A 16,504-nucleotide genomic window follows, 5' to 3' on the forward strand; every position below is an offset into this window, starting at 1 on the left:
AACCTTGCAGTATAGGAGAAAACGTTTGTTTTTGGTTATTCAGCTCGTCAATTGCTCTGATTTTAATTGTTGTACTACCAAAGTCAAGATATGACGTTACTCCTTTAAGCAAGACACTTACTTATCAAAAATAATACACTACAACGTCTTAAAAACAAATATTTTTACTAGAAAATTTTCATGTTAAACATCAAAAAATTAAATTTAAAAGAAAATATCAAATTATCAGTAAGTATGTTTAGACAGGTTGATGCCCAAATGACTGACGATTTATTGGACATAAAACTCAATACTCGTTTATTTTTATTGCACGTAGTGACGTACTATTTCTGATGGTGCCGAAGCTTTAAAAAAGTCTGATTTCAAACATTTTTATTAAATTATGTAAATACATTACTGCATTTAACAATATTCCTAAAAATAGGCTGAACATTCCTCTTTAAGATATATCATACGATATCTCTATAACTTAAATCATGCTGGCTCAGTTTTTGATCAAATGACATGCCAATTCGCAAAAATCGTGAACTATGGCCTCGTTTAAAAATAAAATCGTCAGTACGTCGTGGAAGACCGAGCCTTAATTAGGAGACGTTTTAATGAAATAAAGCTTTGATGTTATTGAAAATTGTTGGTAAAAGATATTAAAATGGCACGTTATTTAAATCAGCTTCATAGACATTAGTCATCGCTGATTTATTTTCACTGGATGTCACAAACTCCTCAAGAATAGACAACAAACGTGATTAACACGCGGAGATCGATGTTAAATTCCTGAACAGCACAGAGAATCTGGCGGAAGGAATTTGATCGGAGAAAATGAATGTGGGCAAGTCTTCCAGTACATACTCGTCCAGTGATTTGTAAACATCTATCCCCGGTAACGAGCAAATTCGTGATTTCTGATGTTGTTCATGTTGCAAATAAACTTTTATTGCGAAGCTCGGACAAGAGATTTAAACTAGAATTATTTAAATTAATGCAGAGTGTATAATAAGTATACTCATCAACAAAATATTCACTTTTCAGGTGCATACAAACATTTATAGACGCACATCGCACACTTCCTGCGTCCTTCGCTGGAATTCTCTGCTTGAATCATAAACGTTGCTTCCCACCATCACCCGCAGATAGCAGCACGAAACAAACGGAAATGTTTAACTATTAGAACGGCACCGATTAAAAGCCAAAAATTAAAAAAAAAAAACTTGAAAAATTCCTAAATCCCAATTTTGGACCTGATTTTCGACAAGTAATTTTATTTAAATACTGTCCATCTTGCTAAACTTCACCAAACCGTTAATACTCTAAAGCTTTCGCATGCATAACATGTTAAAATTATGGCATTACTAAAAATCTTAACCTGAACAATTTTAAAACACATATTATAACACTAAGTATATGTTTGTATATTTATTTCTGTAAATAATTACAACAAACAAACATTAACCTTCTTATTTTTCTTTCTTATTTTGCATTCTTGAAAAAAAATTCCATGACAAACAGCGGTAAAAAACTGCAAAGGACGAAATAAAAATTCGCAAATTACGTGAATCTTTTTTTAAATAGTGCAGGAGGGAGAAGGGAGGACATACCTTTTCGAGCTTGTGCAAATGTTCAGTGCCGAGGTGGCATTGCTTGAACTGGTCGGCCGAGGCCGGCGGCCAGGCCGCGAGCGCCGCCATCAGCCCCAGGCACGCCGCGGCTCTGACCGCGCGCGTCGACCCCCGCATGGCTCCGCACCCCCCTCGCCGAGATCTGCCCCGCACACACACCCGTGGAGTCAGCGCCGGGTACAGCAAGTCTGCAGGTGGAAGGTGCTAGCAATTTATTATTTTAAACAACATAAGACACGCGAGCGAAACACGGACACGCAAAATTGTGTTTTTATAACTAAATTTATAGGCGCGAATCTCACGTAGATTCCTTACCCGCCGCTAGAATTCGCTGCCGGGGCAGCTACGTCGACTTCCGAATCATTCGATTTTGGGGAGCGAAAGGTTAAACTATATAATGAAACAGATCCGATAAAAGCGAGAAAGACTTGAAAAAAATATATACTAAACCCCCCCAGCTTGGACCTGATTTTTGATAAGGAATGTTATTAAAATATTGCCTATCTGGTTAAAATTCATCAAAAAGTTAATTCTATAACGTTTTCCTTTGGCTTTGAGAACTTTGATCCGCGCCATCTGTAGCATCGTATTTAATACATTTGAGTTCATGCGTCTTCCGTTACATTCAATAAATTACTACTACCAAATGTATGATGTTACATTATAAAAAAAATTGCCCAAAAAAATCTACTTCACAAGTAATTTTATCTAGCGCATCTTTTGACTTTCTGAGGTAGGGGGTAAATGTATCCCCGTGCCCAAGAGCAGAATTCCATTTTGGGGTGATAGTACCACTTTTCCCGCTGTTTGCTTTCAAAGTATTTCCTTTTCGTTGTTGGATATGATAGATTCTTATAGATGTTTTTAGTAGCATTCCAGTCCTCTATTCCCTGCGTACGCCCCTGTGCATTCCCACTTCCCCCTCTGGATTTTATATGCATGCAGTCAGAAGTGTCAGAAGAAGGCATGCTGTGACGTAATTTAAGTCACCTTCTATCCCGCCATCTCCACTTTGCAACACCCAAAACATTGCGGAAATTGTGTGTGACCAAGCCTGAGGACGGTAAATAAGTATGAATTAGGATTTCTGTTGTTACACGCAGTTTCTTATGTAAAATGCAGTCATTTAGCTAACGGTTTCCACAGCACAAATTCAAAGAATTCAATCAATAATTTGGGTGTCCAGCAAACGAGGCTCAGACTATCAGCTGAACAAATAGAGGCTTCACGCACTAATCAGTGTGTAGTAACGCATGCATGGTCATATTCTATGCCCGCATACACACACATGTGAACTTTACTTTTCTACAAAAAAAATAGTGTGTATACTTATGTACGCGTGTTAGAAGTTATACTTCTTTTTTGTTTTAATTTTTTTAATTATATTGAAACAAAATTCCATTAAATAAATGCTCGGTATTCAATATTAATATAAACATGTGTATAAAATTAATTATTTAATTTAGTAAAATCGTGATGAATTCTAATTAATAATGAAAATCAAATAAATATGCTAAATGTTTAATCTAATTTATTGGATAGAATTATTTATTAAACAATAACGTTATAATTTGTGTTACAAAAATATTATACATACGGGAACATAACCTCACTTAAGGTTTTTTTTTAAATGTTTGGGATTACTCTTCATTATGACTATTTTAGTTTACCAAATATATCCCAGTGTAGTTTTTCTATCATAATGTTTCATTAGGCACACCCCTGCGTTTGTTATGTCCCCTAATTTTTATGAAAGTGACTATATATGGGCTTACACTTGGGCTCACCATATTCCTGTGAAAATTTCGTTGCATGGTGTGCGCGCATTCTTATCAATTCACTCATCATTTTTCCATAAAGCGCTTAAAGAACTATAACTTCAAAAACCATCTTATCCTCATGCCTGATAAAAAATTTTTTTTTGTAAGTCGTGATTTTCATTGTAACACGGCGTGTAGCTGGCTACAGGCAGCGAGATGTGCGGTTAGTAAGGCCACTACTAGGGCCATGCATATTTCGCGAAAAGATTCTGAGACTAGCTGAAAGTTCAAACACTATAGTGCCGTCTGTGTTTCGTGATTGGGTGAGTTTCTCTCAGGCGCATGTCATTGTTACAACACCAATCACAGTAATTCAGCGCGGAAGCAAACGCGTCCCTAGTGGCTCGGCCAAATAAGGCAACTGCTTCTCTCGCAGACGGCTGGCAATTACAAGGAAGAAATCTCTGGTGCGATTGTACCTTGTTGCAGTCTAATAGGTATTCAGATTTTTTCGCGAAAAGTGCCTGCCCCTAGTAACGTCTTTAGATTTGTTCAAATTGTTACACTGATCCATCAGGTCTATTTCGCGCGCACGAGTTCGAGCGAGGACGCTACAGAAAGCCGGCCGTTGATGACGCGTCGCTTGAGCGCGGCGGAGAGTGGGTATTCCCCCCTTTTTCCTGCTTCGCCCGCTCGTCCAATGACGTGCCGCGTGTCGCGTGCCGAGATGTGGCGATATCTGCCTCGAATATCTCTCTCTCTCTCTCTCTCTCTCCGCCCCCCAACCCCCACCCTCAACTTCCTTCTCCAAACCTAAAACGTTTCATCTTCCCGACCCGGGCACTTGTGGAACAATGGACAGCCCATACATATGTTCAGAAGGAATTAAGCTGTGTTCATAAATCACGCAAGATACGCAACACGCAATTTTTTTTTATGCGTAACATCTTAGCTCTCTGCATACGGCCCTTGGAGGGAGTAATTTAGTGAATGGAAGTCGCATGGAACGGAAATGTGTAACCACGGTGCTGCCATCTGTGGCGGATGGGGAGAATCAAATTTCACAAAGACTAAGGATAACTTTATAGTATTAACCATTCAGTGGAGTTTAACAAGTTGGGAAGTATTTAAATGAGAATCCTTGTCTAAAATAAGGTCCAAAGCCGGGGTTTAGAATTTTTTTAAGTCTTTTTTCAGTTTTATCGGAGCCGTTTCATTAAATAGTTTAAAATCTCGCTCGGCACATCGAATACTTCGTTAGTCGACGTAGCTGCTCCGGCAGCGCTAGCAGTGGGTGCATAAACTACGTGTGATTCGCATCAAGAAAATGTAGTTGAAACACAATATTTTTTTTTTTTTTATATTTATCATGCTCGGCATTATTTTTAAGAATTGTACGGTTAATTTCGTGTCCGAGTTTCGTATCATAAGTGTAATTGCAAAATGAGAACACTCGAATTTGCTTGTTACCGAGATTTAAAAATGTTACACATCACTGGTGAGTACCGAAACACTAGCTCACATTTGTTTCTATTTTTTTTCTAGCAAAAATCATTTTATTTGTAATCACGAAAGACGCAAAACGTCTCCAACCCTACAATTTGAAATTGTAAAATTGTAAAATAGAAAAAAACAAATTTATTCCCTTTGGCTTATTTTTATAAAACAAATTTATCATAAAAAACATTTGATATTGTAAATAATTTTATCTTAAAATGTTATTTTATTTCACTGTGTGTAATTTTAACAAATAAAAACGTGATGCATATAATAATAACATCGTTGCCTTCTATGCACACAAAGTCTGCGCCTTTAAAAGTTTTCGGCTTGCGAAAACGCAAGCCGAAACGCAAGAAGTTGAAAGATGACGGATGCTTGCAGCTTGCGTCGTGCGTATTTTATATACGGGTCGTTTGAAAAGGTCGTTATTGACCTTTCAGAGTCTTGCGTTATAGTAGTTTACAAACCCGGCCTTAGGCGCCGTCATACGGTTTCCCCTACAGGAAGTGTTTCCAAATACGTTAGGGGGTGACGAAACGCAACTAGGCAAGCACGAGTCACCATACCGTGTACGCCCGGAACTCAATCGACGAAGAGCTGTAGTGGCGCTTCCCAGCAAACGATACATACGAGCAAATTCACAGCAGTCGTCATTTGTGCTGGCGATGCAAGTCCCGTCGATTCAGATGGACTTCGTTGTCAGGATTTTTTTATGCTGCTGGCAAGGAGGTAAGAAGTAAGGGAGTTGAAGTGTTCTATATTTTCCATGTTAATACTTGAAGTCTAAATCAGAACGACCCCTCATCACCCCTTTCCGATCTTCGCAGCAAAACAATTTTTGTTTATAATGAAGTTTGGCGATGATTTATGCAGATTATGTTTGTTTTTGACGTGACAACGTCTAATAAATCGATGAACGCCGGCTGCACGCACGAAAAAGTGTCCCGTTACGCACATTGTCCCGTTTCGCTGTGTCCCGTTACGCTCATTTTATATTTCTCTTTGCTAACCTGAACCTCCTAGCATTGCGACCGAGTCCGTGGCGTAATTCTGTTTTCATGCATTTCTATGTAACATTTTCATTGCTCTTTGCTAACCCGTTCCTCCTAGCATTGCTGCAGAGTCCGTGGCGCAAATATATTTTTTTTGACTGCATTTTGGTGTTGGGTAAGCCATTTTCCTTCACATCATCCTTGAAACTCTCCCATTCGTTTCCTACTTTTCCTATCATCGTCCTATCCTTAACAGAATAACACATATTGGAAGAAGTTAAATAGCAAACATGTATAAAAGTTATAGTTAAAATAATCTCTTCGTTAAAGTAATAAACATATTTGAATTAATGAGTGCAAATAAAAGTAAATTTATCAATTAAATTGTATATTTCATTTCACTCCTTCTTTGTATCCATACAAAATACAGTGATAATTCAATAAAAATGATTCAATTTTATTCATAAAAGTATGCAATCATTTCATCAATATTTTGTTATGACGTTGTCACGTTAAACTATATTCCGTAAACCGACGATTATTACTAGCTAGTTCTTTACAAGCTATTAAAACAAAGTTATAGCAGATTAGCCTGTATACAGCTGCTAACCAGTTGACTTCAACTTCAGAACAGACACCCACTCCATACACTAATACCTCCATGGCTGCTGGCGCCATAAGAGACATACATGCCTGATGTCCTCCGCGGTCACTGCGTCGACGGTGTGAACAGGGGTTAAGCCAGGGGGGGGGGGGTTAGGGGTTCCACACCCCCCCCCCCCCTTAGCACCAAATCTTTAATTAATTTCTTGTTCATCACTCAAACAAATTTCATATTAAAATTAATAAAAATTTTACCATCACAATGTTGGTTTGGATTTAAAAACCGAAAACTGCTAAAATAGTACTATTTTATACCTTAAAATCCAATTTTTTTCGGGGGAGGGACCCCCCCCCCCCCCCCCCCGCTTTAATACGGGGGGGGGGGGGGGGGGGCATGCTTCTAACACCCCCCATACACAAATCCTGGCTACGCCACTGGGTGTGAAGCCTGCACTTTCGAATGCTTGTTTTGACGAGGGATTTGCGTTATTTGGAAGTCGTCGAACAAACCGTTTTCTTTAAATGCGTAGGCGTCCTGTCATTGTGTCTCTTTCTGTCTTGTTTCTCGTCATTTCATAACACAAGCACGTACAACCCTCTAGTGCTTCTGTGGTGACTAGTGCTTGCCTACAGTTGCGTTCTCTTATTTCCTAATGTAAATTATCACAATTTTTTTATAACAAAATATAAAAAAAAAAGCTTCAAATTACGCTAGCACTAAATTTGCCTTTTTTTTTTTTTTTCGTCAGGACTCAAATGTTAGTGGTCGTTATCCACGACAGCGACGTTCATGACGCGGCTTTCCAGCTATAAATCTAATGCGAAGCGGCGGCCTCTGTGTCCGAATAGCACGAACAATGAAAGCGACTGTGGGTAATGGCACTCACCATCCGAGCCACGTTCAGTATAGCGCCAGCTCCTCGCGGCCTCCAGCGAACGACTGGCGGACTCGTTCTGTTGTCCGCTTGCCTTGCGCGTCACGTCCTGCGCGTCGGCGCCATGACGTCACTGGACACGCCGGGCGACCGGCCACATGGCGCGGAGTCGGGAGCGCCGTGACCCGACGCGACGCCTCGCTGCGGCCATAGAGCAGATGTTTGGTAGAAGTTTAATTTTTTTTTAATCCTTTTTTTTTAATGGCCTCGGCTACACGAGCACACATACGGCGTGCAGAGCTACAGGAAAACAACAAAAAACTGCTCAAGATATCCGAATGGAGTCTGTTTACGAAAAAAAATTTTTAACAAATCGCTGAAGGCCGATAAGAGGTTTTGTCTCCGGATCAAGTTTTTGAACTGTAGTTTTAGAAGCGTTAAAAATGGCTAAAAGGCGTACTTTCAGATTTATTATTGTTCGTCATAAAACAACTATTCCCCTGACTAATGCGGGGGGCCCCCTGAACCAACGACTGATCTGCAACTTGACGTTAGTGGTGACGAAGCCCGGAAGTTTAATTTAAGATTGCCAATATAAGCACTTTCCTGGAGTTTGAAGAGGAAAAATAGCCAGGAATCCCCTTGGGAACCCCCTCTTCCAGAGCGCATGACCTATCGTGAAAATTGTGTACGCGGCTACATTCACACTAGGTGCCTTGCTGTCTCCGTGTTTCTGCGCACGTGAGGCTCGTGTTTTCAGCCGCGGGTGCGCCTCAAGTAATTTGTGTTTATCGCCTACTGAGAAACACATACGAGGTTTTCAATTTCTCAGCTTTAGCTGCAATAGCTGGGGGTTGCGTGGGAGAGATTGAAATTGAAAGGAAAAAAGCCAAGGGAATATAAAGACTAAGATTTAACTTCCGCCTCTATTGGTCTCGTGCGACAAGGGACTGAGCGGTGGTAAAATAAACTCGACACTTTCGAGTAACCACAACTTCAGTCACGACAGAAAAACTCTAAAAAGTGTTTTTTTTTAAGTTTGTCAAATAATTTAGCTAAATTTATACACTATGCACCCTCTTGTATACATACTTTGCCCCTATCTAAACGATTTCGATTGAATTTGTTACGGAGGAATTATATGTTTCTAGAAATGACTATTTTGTCAAAATTAATTTAGGAATCACCAAGCATTCTTCTGGTCTTTAAATGACAAATTCAGTGATATCTTGCCAAATATTCATCACTTTAAAAAACATTTAATCGATAAAATGTATGGTTTATATTGAACTTATCATAACATGTAACATTTTTTAAGTACTTTTAAATATAACCCCTTTAATAAATAGTTTTTAACTATTTTATTTTGTATAAAAAACCATATGAAGAATTTTTTTTTTTTTGCAGTTCTGCAGTTTCAAGTTGTAGGATTGGTTATATAGTCTTGCAACTAGCGTGATTTATTATACGTACTACCGTAGTTTTCTTGTGTTAGTAACGTTTTGCGTCCTTGCGCTCTTACGTATCTTGAAAAATTTATAAACACGACCCAAGGCTGCTATCATACACTACGTTTTATTTATTAACAAAATATTATGTGTGGAAGCAAGGATGATAAAGCTACGACGAGGACTGTGTGGATCCTAGAGCTGTAGCAAACCGTATGTATTCGGTACTGATTAACGGGTGCGCCATCTAATACCGAGTAACGAAACGTTACACACGAATGCATTTCGTTACTCGCATTTTTCGTAGTATGGGTACCTACACTGTTTCAGTTCACGCAAGTACCGTTGATGCGTGTATTGAAACGTTTGCTGATCGTATGTTTTACGCATGCGCGCGCTTATTCGGCGAATTTAAAAACGTACGTGACAAAGAACGATGTTTGTTTATTAAGTAAAGTATAATTTAGAAATTCGTCGTCCAAGTTTTTTACTGTTTATTAAAGGTATTGTGTGTGTTGACAAAGTTTGAGTTTGGAAAAGAAACAAGGTAAGAAAGTATTTTTTTACAAATTAGAAAAATGTATGTTTTTGTTTTTTACTATCGCGTATTTTCAAGTTTTTGAGATAAATTATTATAATAAAGCCGCTCTAATGAGATTTAATTGTTTTTTAATTAACAAAAGCGGTTAATTATCAAATAGTGTTAATTGTTTATATTCGATTTATTATTATTTACACTTATTATTATTATTTTTATTTTACAGTTCAATTTACCTGCTACAGTGGATAAGAAAAGAAGTAAATTATGGATTTTTATTTTACGCAGACTAAAGACGATAAGACAAAATGTGATCTTTGTTCTGTATTCAGTGAAAGGCGGCTATACTACAAATTTGAAAAAGCATCTCATGAAAAAAACACAGATCAACCTATGAAACCATCATTCCATACTCCGTGTCAGATACAGCAGTTCTGGAAGCTCCTATACTGAGGTATCGGAAGTAACGAGTAACGTAACGGTACGATAGTACATAACGAGTAATAATTGTTATAGTAACGAATACATACGGGTACGCTTTTTTTTTTTACTTTTACACCTCTAGTGGATCCGTAGCGAGATCCAAGTGGGCGGGAATTTCATTGAAAAATATTAGCATGATAGTTTTGAGACACGAAACCTGTAGATATTCGCGCTAAACTGCGTCGTTGTTGGTTTGGGGTCCCTCCTTTATCGTTCGGTTTCAGAAATTTATCAGCGTCATAGTTTTTCCTCCTCAGCAGGAAGAGATACAGCTAACAATGTCATGTTACAAACAGCAAGTTCAGACGACCTCGCGATATTTATGGACGCTGGAAAGGATGGTGCCGTGAGGATGTTGTTTTGTTAACTTTTTCTAAGAATTCATTTTTACTCTCGTTTGAATTTTGACGTGACAACGTCTAATAAATCGATGAACGCCGGCTGCACGCATGAAAAATGATGACTCATTGTCCCGTTGCGCACATTGTCCCGTTACGCTTTATCCCGTTACGCTCATTTTACGCTTGCGCCGCATCTATCTCTCTTCCACTCGATTGGAACAACCATCAATTTGACTTTTTCGAGGCACATTAAACTTGCAACATTCCCATTCGTTTCCTACTTTTCCTATCAGCGTCCTATCCTTAACAGAATAACACAGATTGAAAGAAGTTAAAAAGCAAACATGTATAAAAGTTATAGTTAAAATAATCTCTTCGTTAAAGTAATAAATATATTTGAATTAATAAGTGCAAATAAAAGTAAATTCATCAATTAAATTGTAGATTTCATTTCACTCCTTCTTTGTATCCATACAAAATAGTGATAATTCAATAAAAATGATTCAATTTTATTCATAAAAGTATGCAATCATTTCATCAATGTTTTGTTATGACGCTTTCACGTTAAACTATCGTCCGTAAACCGACTTTACAGACAACCAATTTTTTTTTTTTCATCCAGTTGAGGGTATTTCTTTTTATTTATTGCAACGAGCAAGTGAAGTTATGATTCAAAGATATCGGAAGAGTCCAGTGTATCTGTGCCAGCAGAAGTGAAGCCATATACAAACCGGACTGTTAACGGATAAGGACCGTACATATTCTCTTTCCAATATGCCGGTCATAAAATCCAAACAATACTTTCTTATGGACAAAAAAGCAGTATCCCCTTCACACCTCCCCCCAATAGTCCACAATCCGGCATTGTTGTGTCCATTTTATCTGAAGCTAACGAACCCAAAAATTAATTTTATGAACGTATTTTCAACCATAATAGGGAATACCAAGCGTAAACTGCATAGCCTCGTGAAATCAACACTCGCCAGGCAAGTGACGCGAAAAAGTGGGCTCGAATATGAATTGCACCCTGCGAGTAGGCGGTAGGCGTGAGTGTTGGTTTTCCCGCCTGCGGGCCGGGTCGTGTTACTCTCTAGTGCTGCGACAAGCCACGGGACGCTCTTCACAACCAGAGCGTCATTTTACAAGCTCCCCAGTTGCGAGGCTATGCCCACCACTGACGGTACCTGCTATTTGACTGGTTCATTCGTGTGTACAGTGATTGTAGCCTCGTGCACAGGAGCTTGGGAATTGACGAACTGTTCTCATGAGCGACGAGCTGCGGTCGAACTCCCGCCTGTGGCTTGTCGTTAGTGTGTGAGAATACCACAATGAGGCCCACAGACCGAGCCGAAGTCGTCAACATGGCGGACCCATGTGTTTCAGCATAAACCAATAGGTACATATCCCAATTCGTAAACATATGGGGACGCACCAATCGTATTGGTGTGCCAAATGAAAATTTATAGAAGCAAAATTATCCTTGGATACATACTGTAAACGTGTAAACTTAAATAATAATAGCAAGGAGTAATCACAACATAACAAAATTCCTTTTGGTACAGCCTACAGACGTAGGTAGGTAGATTTAAAAGTAAGTATTTATTCTGGAAATATTTTGGAATCTTCTATAAAATTCTGGAACATTTCTAGAACTTAATGTACATGACATATATATAGAGACCGGAAAAATTCGCGGATTCATTCGGCGGTAGGCAAGAAGTCAAATACATATACCTTTTAGATGATTTTGCTATTGGCTTACTGTTCATCTGTACGAATCTCAACCAATTATAAACCCTCAACCGAAGAAGGATCGAATCACAGACAAACCAGCTGAGACGACTCACAAGTCAGCAGCCAATGAACTGGTGTTATTTGCCCAAGTATACAGGGGAATGTGCAGTCTATCCTGAAGGTTATTGAAACCGCGAATTTTTCCGGTCCCTACATATATATGTTCGCCAATATTACAAAATTATCGATTAAACATTTTCTCACGTTCCATGTAATGAAATAATGAAAATATTATGAAAATATTATGAATATTATGAATGAATAGAATGAATTACATATTATGCCAACTAAGGTAATATACAATATTGTTGACCTTCAAAAACTATTTATCATCCCTTGCACTAAAATCTTGGTTGTATAATAACACAGGTCTGCGATTTTTTTTTTTACGTGATAACATCTAATAAATCGATGAACGCCGGCTGCACGCACGAAAAAGTGTCCTGTAACACACATTATCCCACTACGATGTGTCCCGTTACGCTCTTTGTACGCTTGCGCCGCGTCTCTCTTCCACTCGATTGGAACCATCGATTTGACTTTTCAATCATGATTTTGTCGTTTGAATTATTAATATTATGTAACTTAACGATCGTCCACCGATTTTCAGCACACTAGGTACGGTTATTTAAAAGTAATGTTGAATTTTCAAATACGTTTTTGTACGAACAATGGTGTTTTACAGTTACACATAATAATTCAAATTACACCCGGGATCTTTTGCACAATGTTTTAAAAAATATTGTAACACATTATAAATAAGTTTGGTGTATTTGGGATGTGTATTTGTTATTAAATCGTATTATAAAAACGAAATATTATTCCCCTACGGTGCTGTCATCTACGGTGACGGACGCGAACCGAACGAATCTCGCTATCTATCCGCTTCCGCGACAACCAGGCACTCGTTAATACATATTTCCCTTGTTTATCGCGAGGAGCGTTATTATTGATGAATTATAAATAAAATTTCGTGCCCGGGGCCACAATTGCATATAATTTTGAGCACTAAGACATATAAACGTAAAATATTCTCGACGAATTTTAATCTTGGCCCCAGCGCACCACGAGCGTCTGCGTTGGAGATTAAAGCCGAAATTCTTTCTTAAACTTACTAATACTTATTTTATTAACTGCAAGGGCAATTTTTATTAAATTCTACGTTTAATTTCACGACGAACAAACTTCGTCGATGAATGTGTAATTGCGAAAAAGCGTAAAACATTCTCGACAATCTTGAAGTTAAATAGCAAACATGTATAAAAGTTATAGTTAAAATAATCTTTGTTAAAGTAATAAACATAGGTTGAATTAATGAGTTCAAATAAAAGTAAATTCATCAATTAAATTGTAGATTTCATTTCACTCGTCCTTCTTTGTATTCATACAAAATAGGGATAATTCAATAATAATGATTCAATTTTATTCATAAAAGTATGCAATCATTTCATCAATGTTTTGTTATGACGTCACAAACTATCGTCCGTAAACCGACTTTACAGACAACCAATTTATTTTTAAAGTTTTTTTGTAGAATGGTTAATATTTGTTTTAATTGTCTTAAAAGTAATATAAAACGGTATTCATATGATATATACCACATTACATTTATCAGATTTAGATGAAATAGTATTTTAATATGAAAAAGGAAAAAAAAATTAATAAAATGAATGAGAATCATTTTAGAATATTTTATAAAGTTTTATTGAGTCTATAGCTATTAAAATACATTAAGGTATACATGAAGAAAACAATTAATAATGTTTTCTTTTTGAAAAAAAAACTGCCTTTTGTTGATTTTCGTTTGCGATTTTTTATTTCATCTCTGTGTATCATCCAGCAATAGTCCGCCATCATATTAATGTCCCAACGGCCTTGATATCTTCTTTCCATCTCTTTTATGTCCTGATGAAACCGTTCACTTTGTTCTTCACTGTAGTCGCCTAGATGTTTTGGGAACCAATCAATGTGAGACTTCAAAAAATTAATTTTCAGACTCATATTACAGCCTAAATTTTTATAGGCATTTAACATTTCCTGGACAATATTTTTATACGCAGGATCTTTTGTGTTGCCTAGAAACTTAGACACAACATTTTTAAAGCCATGCAAGGCATTTCGTTCCAAGGTTGTCATCACTTTGTCAAATTCTGTATCCCTAATCAGTTTCCTGATATCAGGTCCCATAAATATTCCCTCTTTCAACTTCGCATCAGATAAGCTAGTGAAACATGAACAAAGATACTTGAAAGTATTTCCATCTTGCGGTAATGCCTTTACGAACTGTTTGATCAAACCAAGTTTGATGTGAAGTGGTGGAAGCAATATTTTTTCGGAATCCATCAAGCTCGGATTGATGACATTTTTTACTCCAACTTTCAATTCCATTCTAATTTTCCAATCAGTTTTTTTCCAACGTAAATTTCTTGCTCTACTGTCTCATTCTCAAATATAACAGGGGAATTTTGTGTAGCCTTGCTGTTGACCAAGAAGCATGCATATGATTTTGAAGTCACCGCAAACTAACCATTTGTGTTCGGTGTATTTTGTTTTCTCCAAAACATTTTTCAAGTTTTCGTAAGTTTCTTTAAGATAAACTGAATGAGCTACAGGTATCGATGCAAATTTATTGCCGATATGCAAAAGGACAGCCTTCAAGTTTCTTTTTGAAGAATCTATAAAGAGTCGCCATTCTTGTGTATTGTATTCGATATTGAATTTTTGTATTAAACCACCAATATCACAGCAAATCACTAAATTATTCTCTTTCTTAAAATACTCTACAAATTCTTGTTCTCTGCTTCGATACCAGTAAAATGTAGTTGCAGCATCTAATATTTTTTTTTTCTTTTAGTCGAGAACCGAGAAGTTCTGCAGCGTCCTTAGGTAATCCAAAATTCCGTACCAAATCATTCAGTTCTTGCTGTTTTAAAGGTTGAGGGTCATTTGTAGGGTGAAAAATTTCACCACTGCTTTGCAGATGATCAATTTGTTCTGAGTTTTGTGATAAAGGCGTTTCAAAGCTGTTAGTTTTAATAGGAACTGGTATGGGTAATTCGGGTTCATGTGGAACTGGCTTTGTTATGGACGAAACATCAGAATACACAATTTTGGCGCGGATTTTAGAATCATATCCTATTACATTGGTCAAACAAAAATAACAATCATCTGTATGAATTTTTTGTTCTCGCCACTACATAGTAATGACAGAATGACAATGATTTTGATTTACCATAAGTCCATTATCTTAACACTTCAACACATAGCCGGCATAATGTATGCGGAACCCACTGTTTCTCTTAGTAACATAACCTCATTCCGAAGTAAACATAATAAGTATTTTTTACAAAGTCTGTTATTTTTAATCTTTGCTTAACTATTGTATATTAACTGCAAATATAGCAAAATACATTTGGATTGTTTTTGCAACTCCGAGGAGCCATAGTTACAGATTTAATAAAACAATCTTTTATTACACTTTTTCTTTTGCAGTTTAAACCACTATGATTAATCATAGACTACATAAACTTTTTTTTTTTTTTTTTTATACTTTTTCTCACAAGGGAAAGGCAGGTTAGTAACAATAGACAATAGGATGGTCGGTCATAGAGTATAGAAAAGAAATATAGATCATGGAATCCATTTTGTAAAAAAAACTAACGAACTATTATATATTTATCTATATGCAAAAAGAATGACGTGATACGTTAAAACAAAGTTTATATTTGCTATATACAGACCAACATCTACATGTTTGTGATAAATTTATTTTAAAATCTTTTTCATTGCAGACCTGTGTAATTTGCTTTACACATAGGTTTAAGATTGTTTAAAATAAATTTGATTCTAAGAAAGTTTTTAATTTGTTTTTACAGTAATGATTGTACAAAAATTGTTTTAGTCATAGTTTTAGAAAAGGTTTTGGATTCATTCAATGAATTATAACAAATTTGATAGTATACTTTCAAACCTTATTTCCACCCCTTTCAGTAATAGTTGGTTAGATAAGAATTTATTTTAACAATTTTTTTTAGTTCTAGACAATATTTGGAAGTTAAACAAAAATAAGAATGCATTCAATAGCATACATAATAGGAAAGTGTTATTTATTTTCTTATTCCAACCTCAGGTTTTTTCAAAAATTGTTTCAAACGAAAGTTTTAGATAAAAATTATACAATTTGAACCAATTTGATGGTGTGACTTCTAATGGAGTTACAAAGTTCTTTTTGTAGTTCACCCCCTCTTTATCCACACTTTGCAATAGTTGGTTGTATCAGAAATTGTTTCACAAAAGTTTTAGGTAATATTTGTAGAGTTTGCAAACAATTTGAATGGATTTGATAGTGTGCTTACTAATGTGCATTTTTTGTCATTCAAGCACTGTTTATTCCACCCCTTGCAATATTGGTTATTCATATAAAAATTATTTCAGACAAAAGTTGTAAAATAATAATTCATGGCTTTACAATAAATTAGAACGAATTTGATAGTATTCATGGTGCAGAAATTTAATTATTTTTTATTTTATTACTACCCTTTTTTTTCAACCCCC

General features: G+C 36.6%; 1 protein-coding gene across 1 annotated transcript in view; it reads right to left on the bottom strand.

Annotated features, from left to right (window-relative positions):
* LOC134528196 (uncharacterized) overlaps positions 1 to 7,404 on the bottom strand; it is a 60,370-nt gene extending 52,966 nt beyond the window's left edge. The window contains exons 1-2 of the mRNA XM_063361587.1: positions 7,359 to 7,404; positions 1,596 to 1,804 (exon numbers count right to left, since the gene is read on the bottom strand). Of these exons, the coding sequence (XP_063217657.1) occupies positions 1,596 to 1,733 (138 nt within the window). The 5' untranslated portion in view covers positions 1,734 to 1,804; positions 7,359 to 7,404. The remainder of the gene's footprint in view (positions 1 to 1,595; positions 1,805 to 7,358) is intronic.
* Between the last annotated feature and the right edge of the window lie 9,100 nt (positions 7,405 to 16,504).

Source organism: Bacillus rossius, chromosome 1 (assembly GCF_032445375.1).
Source record: "Bacillus rossius redtenbacheri isolate Brsri chromosome 1, Brsri_v3, whole genome shotgun sequence".
Taxonomy (NCBI): Eukaryota; Metazoa; Arthropoda; class Insecta; order Phasmatodea; family Bacillidae; genus Bacillus; species Bacillus rossius.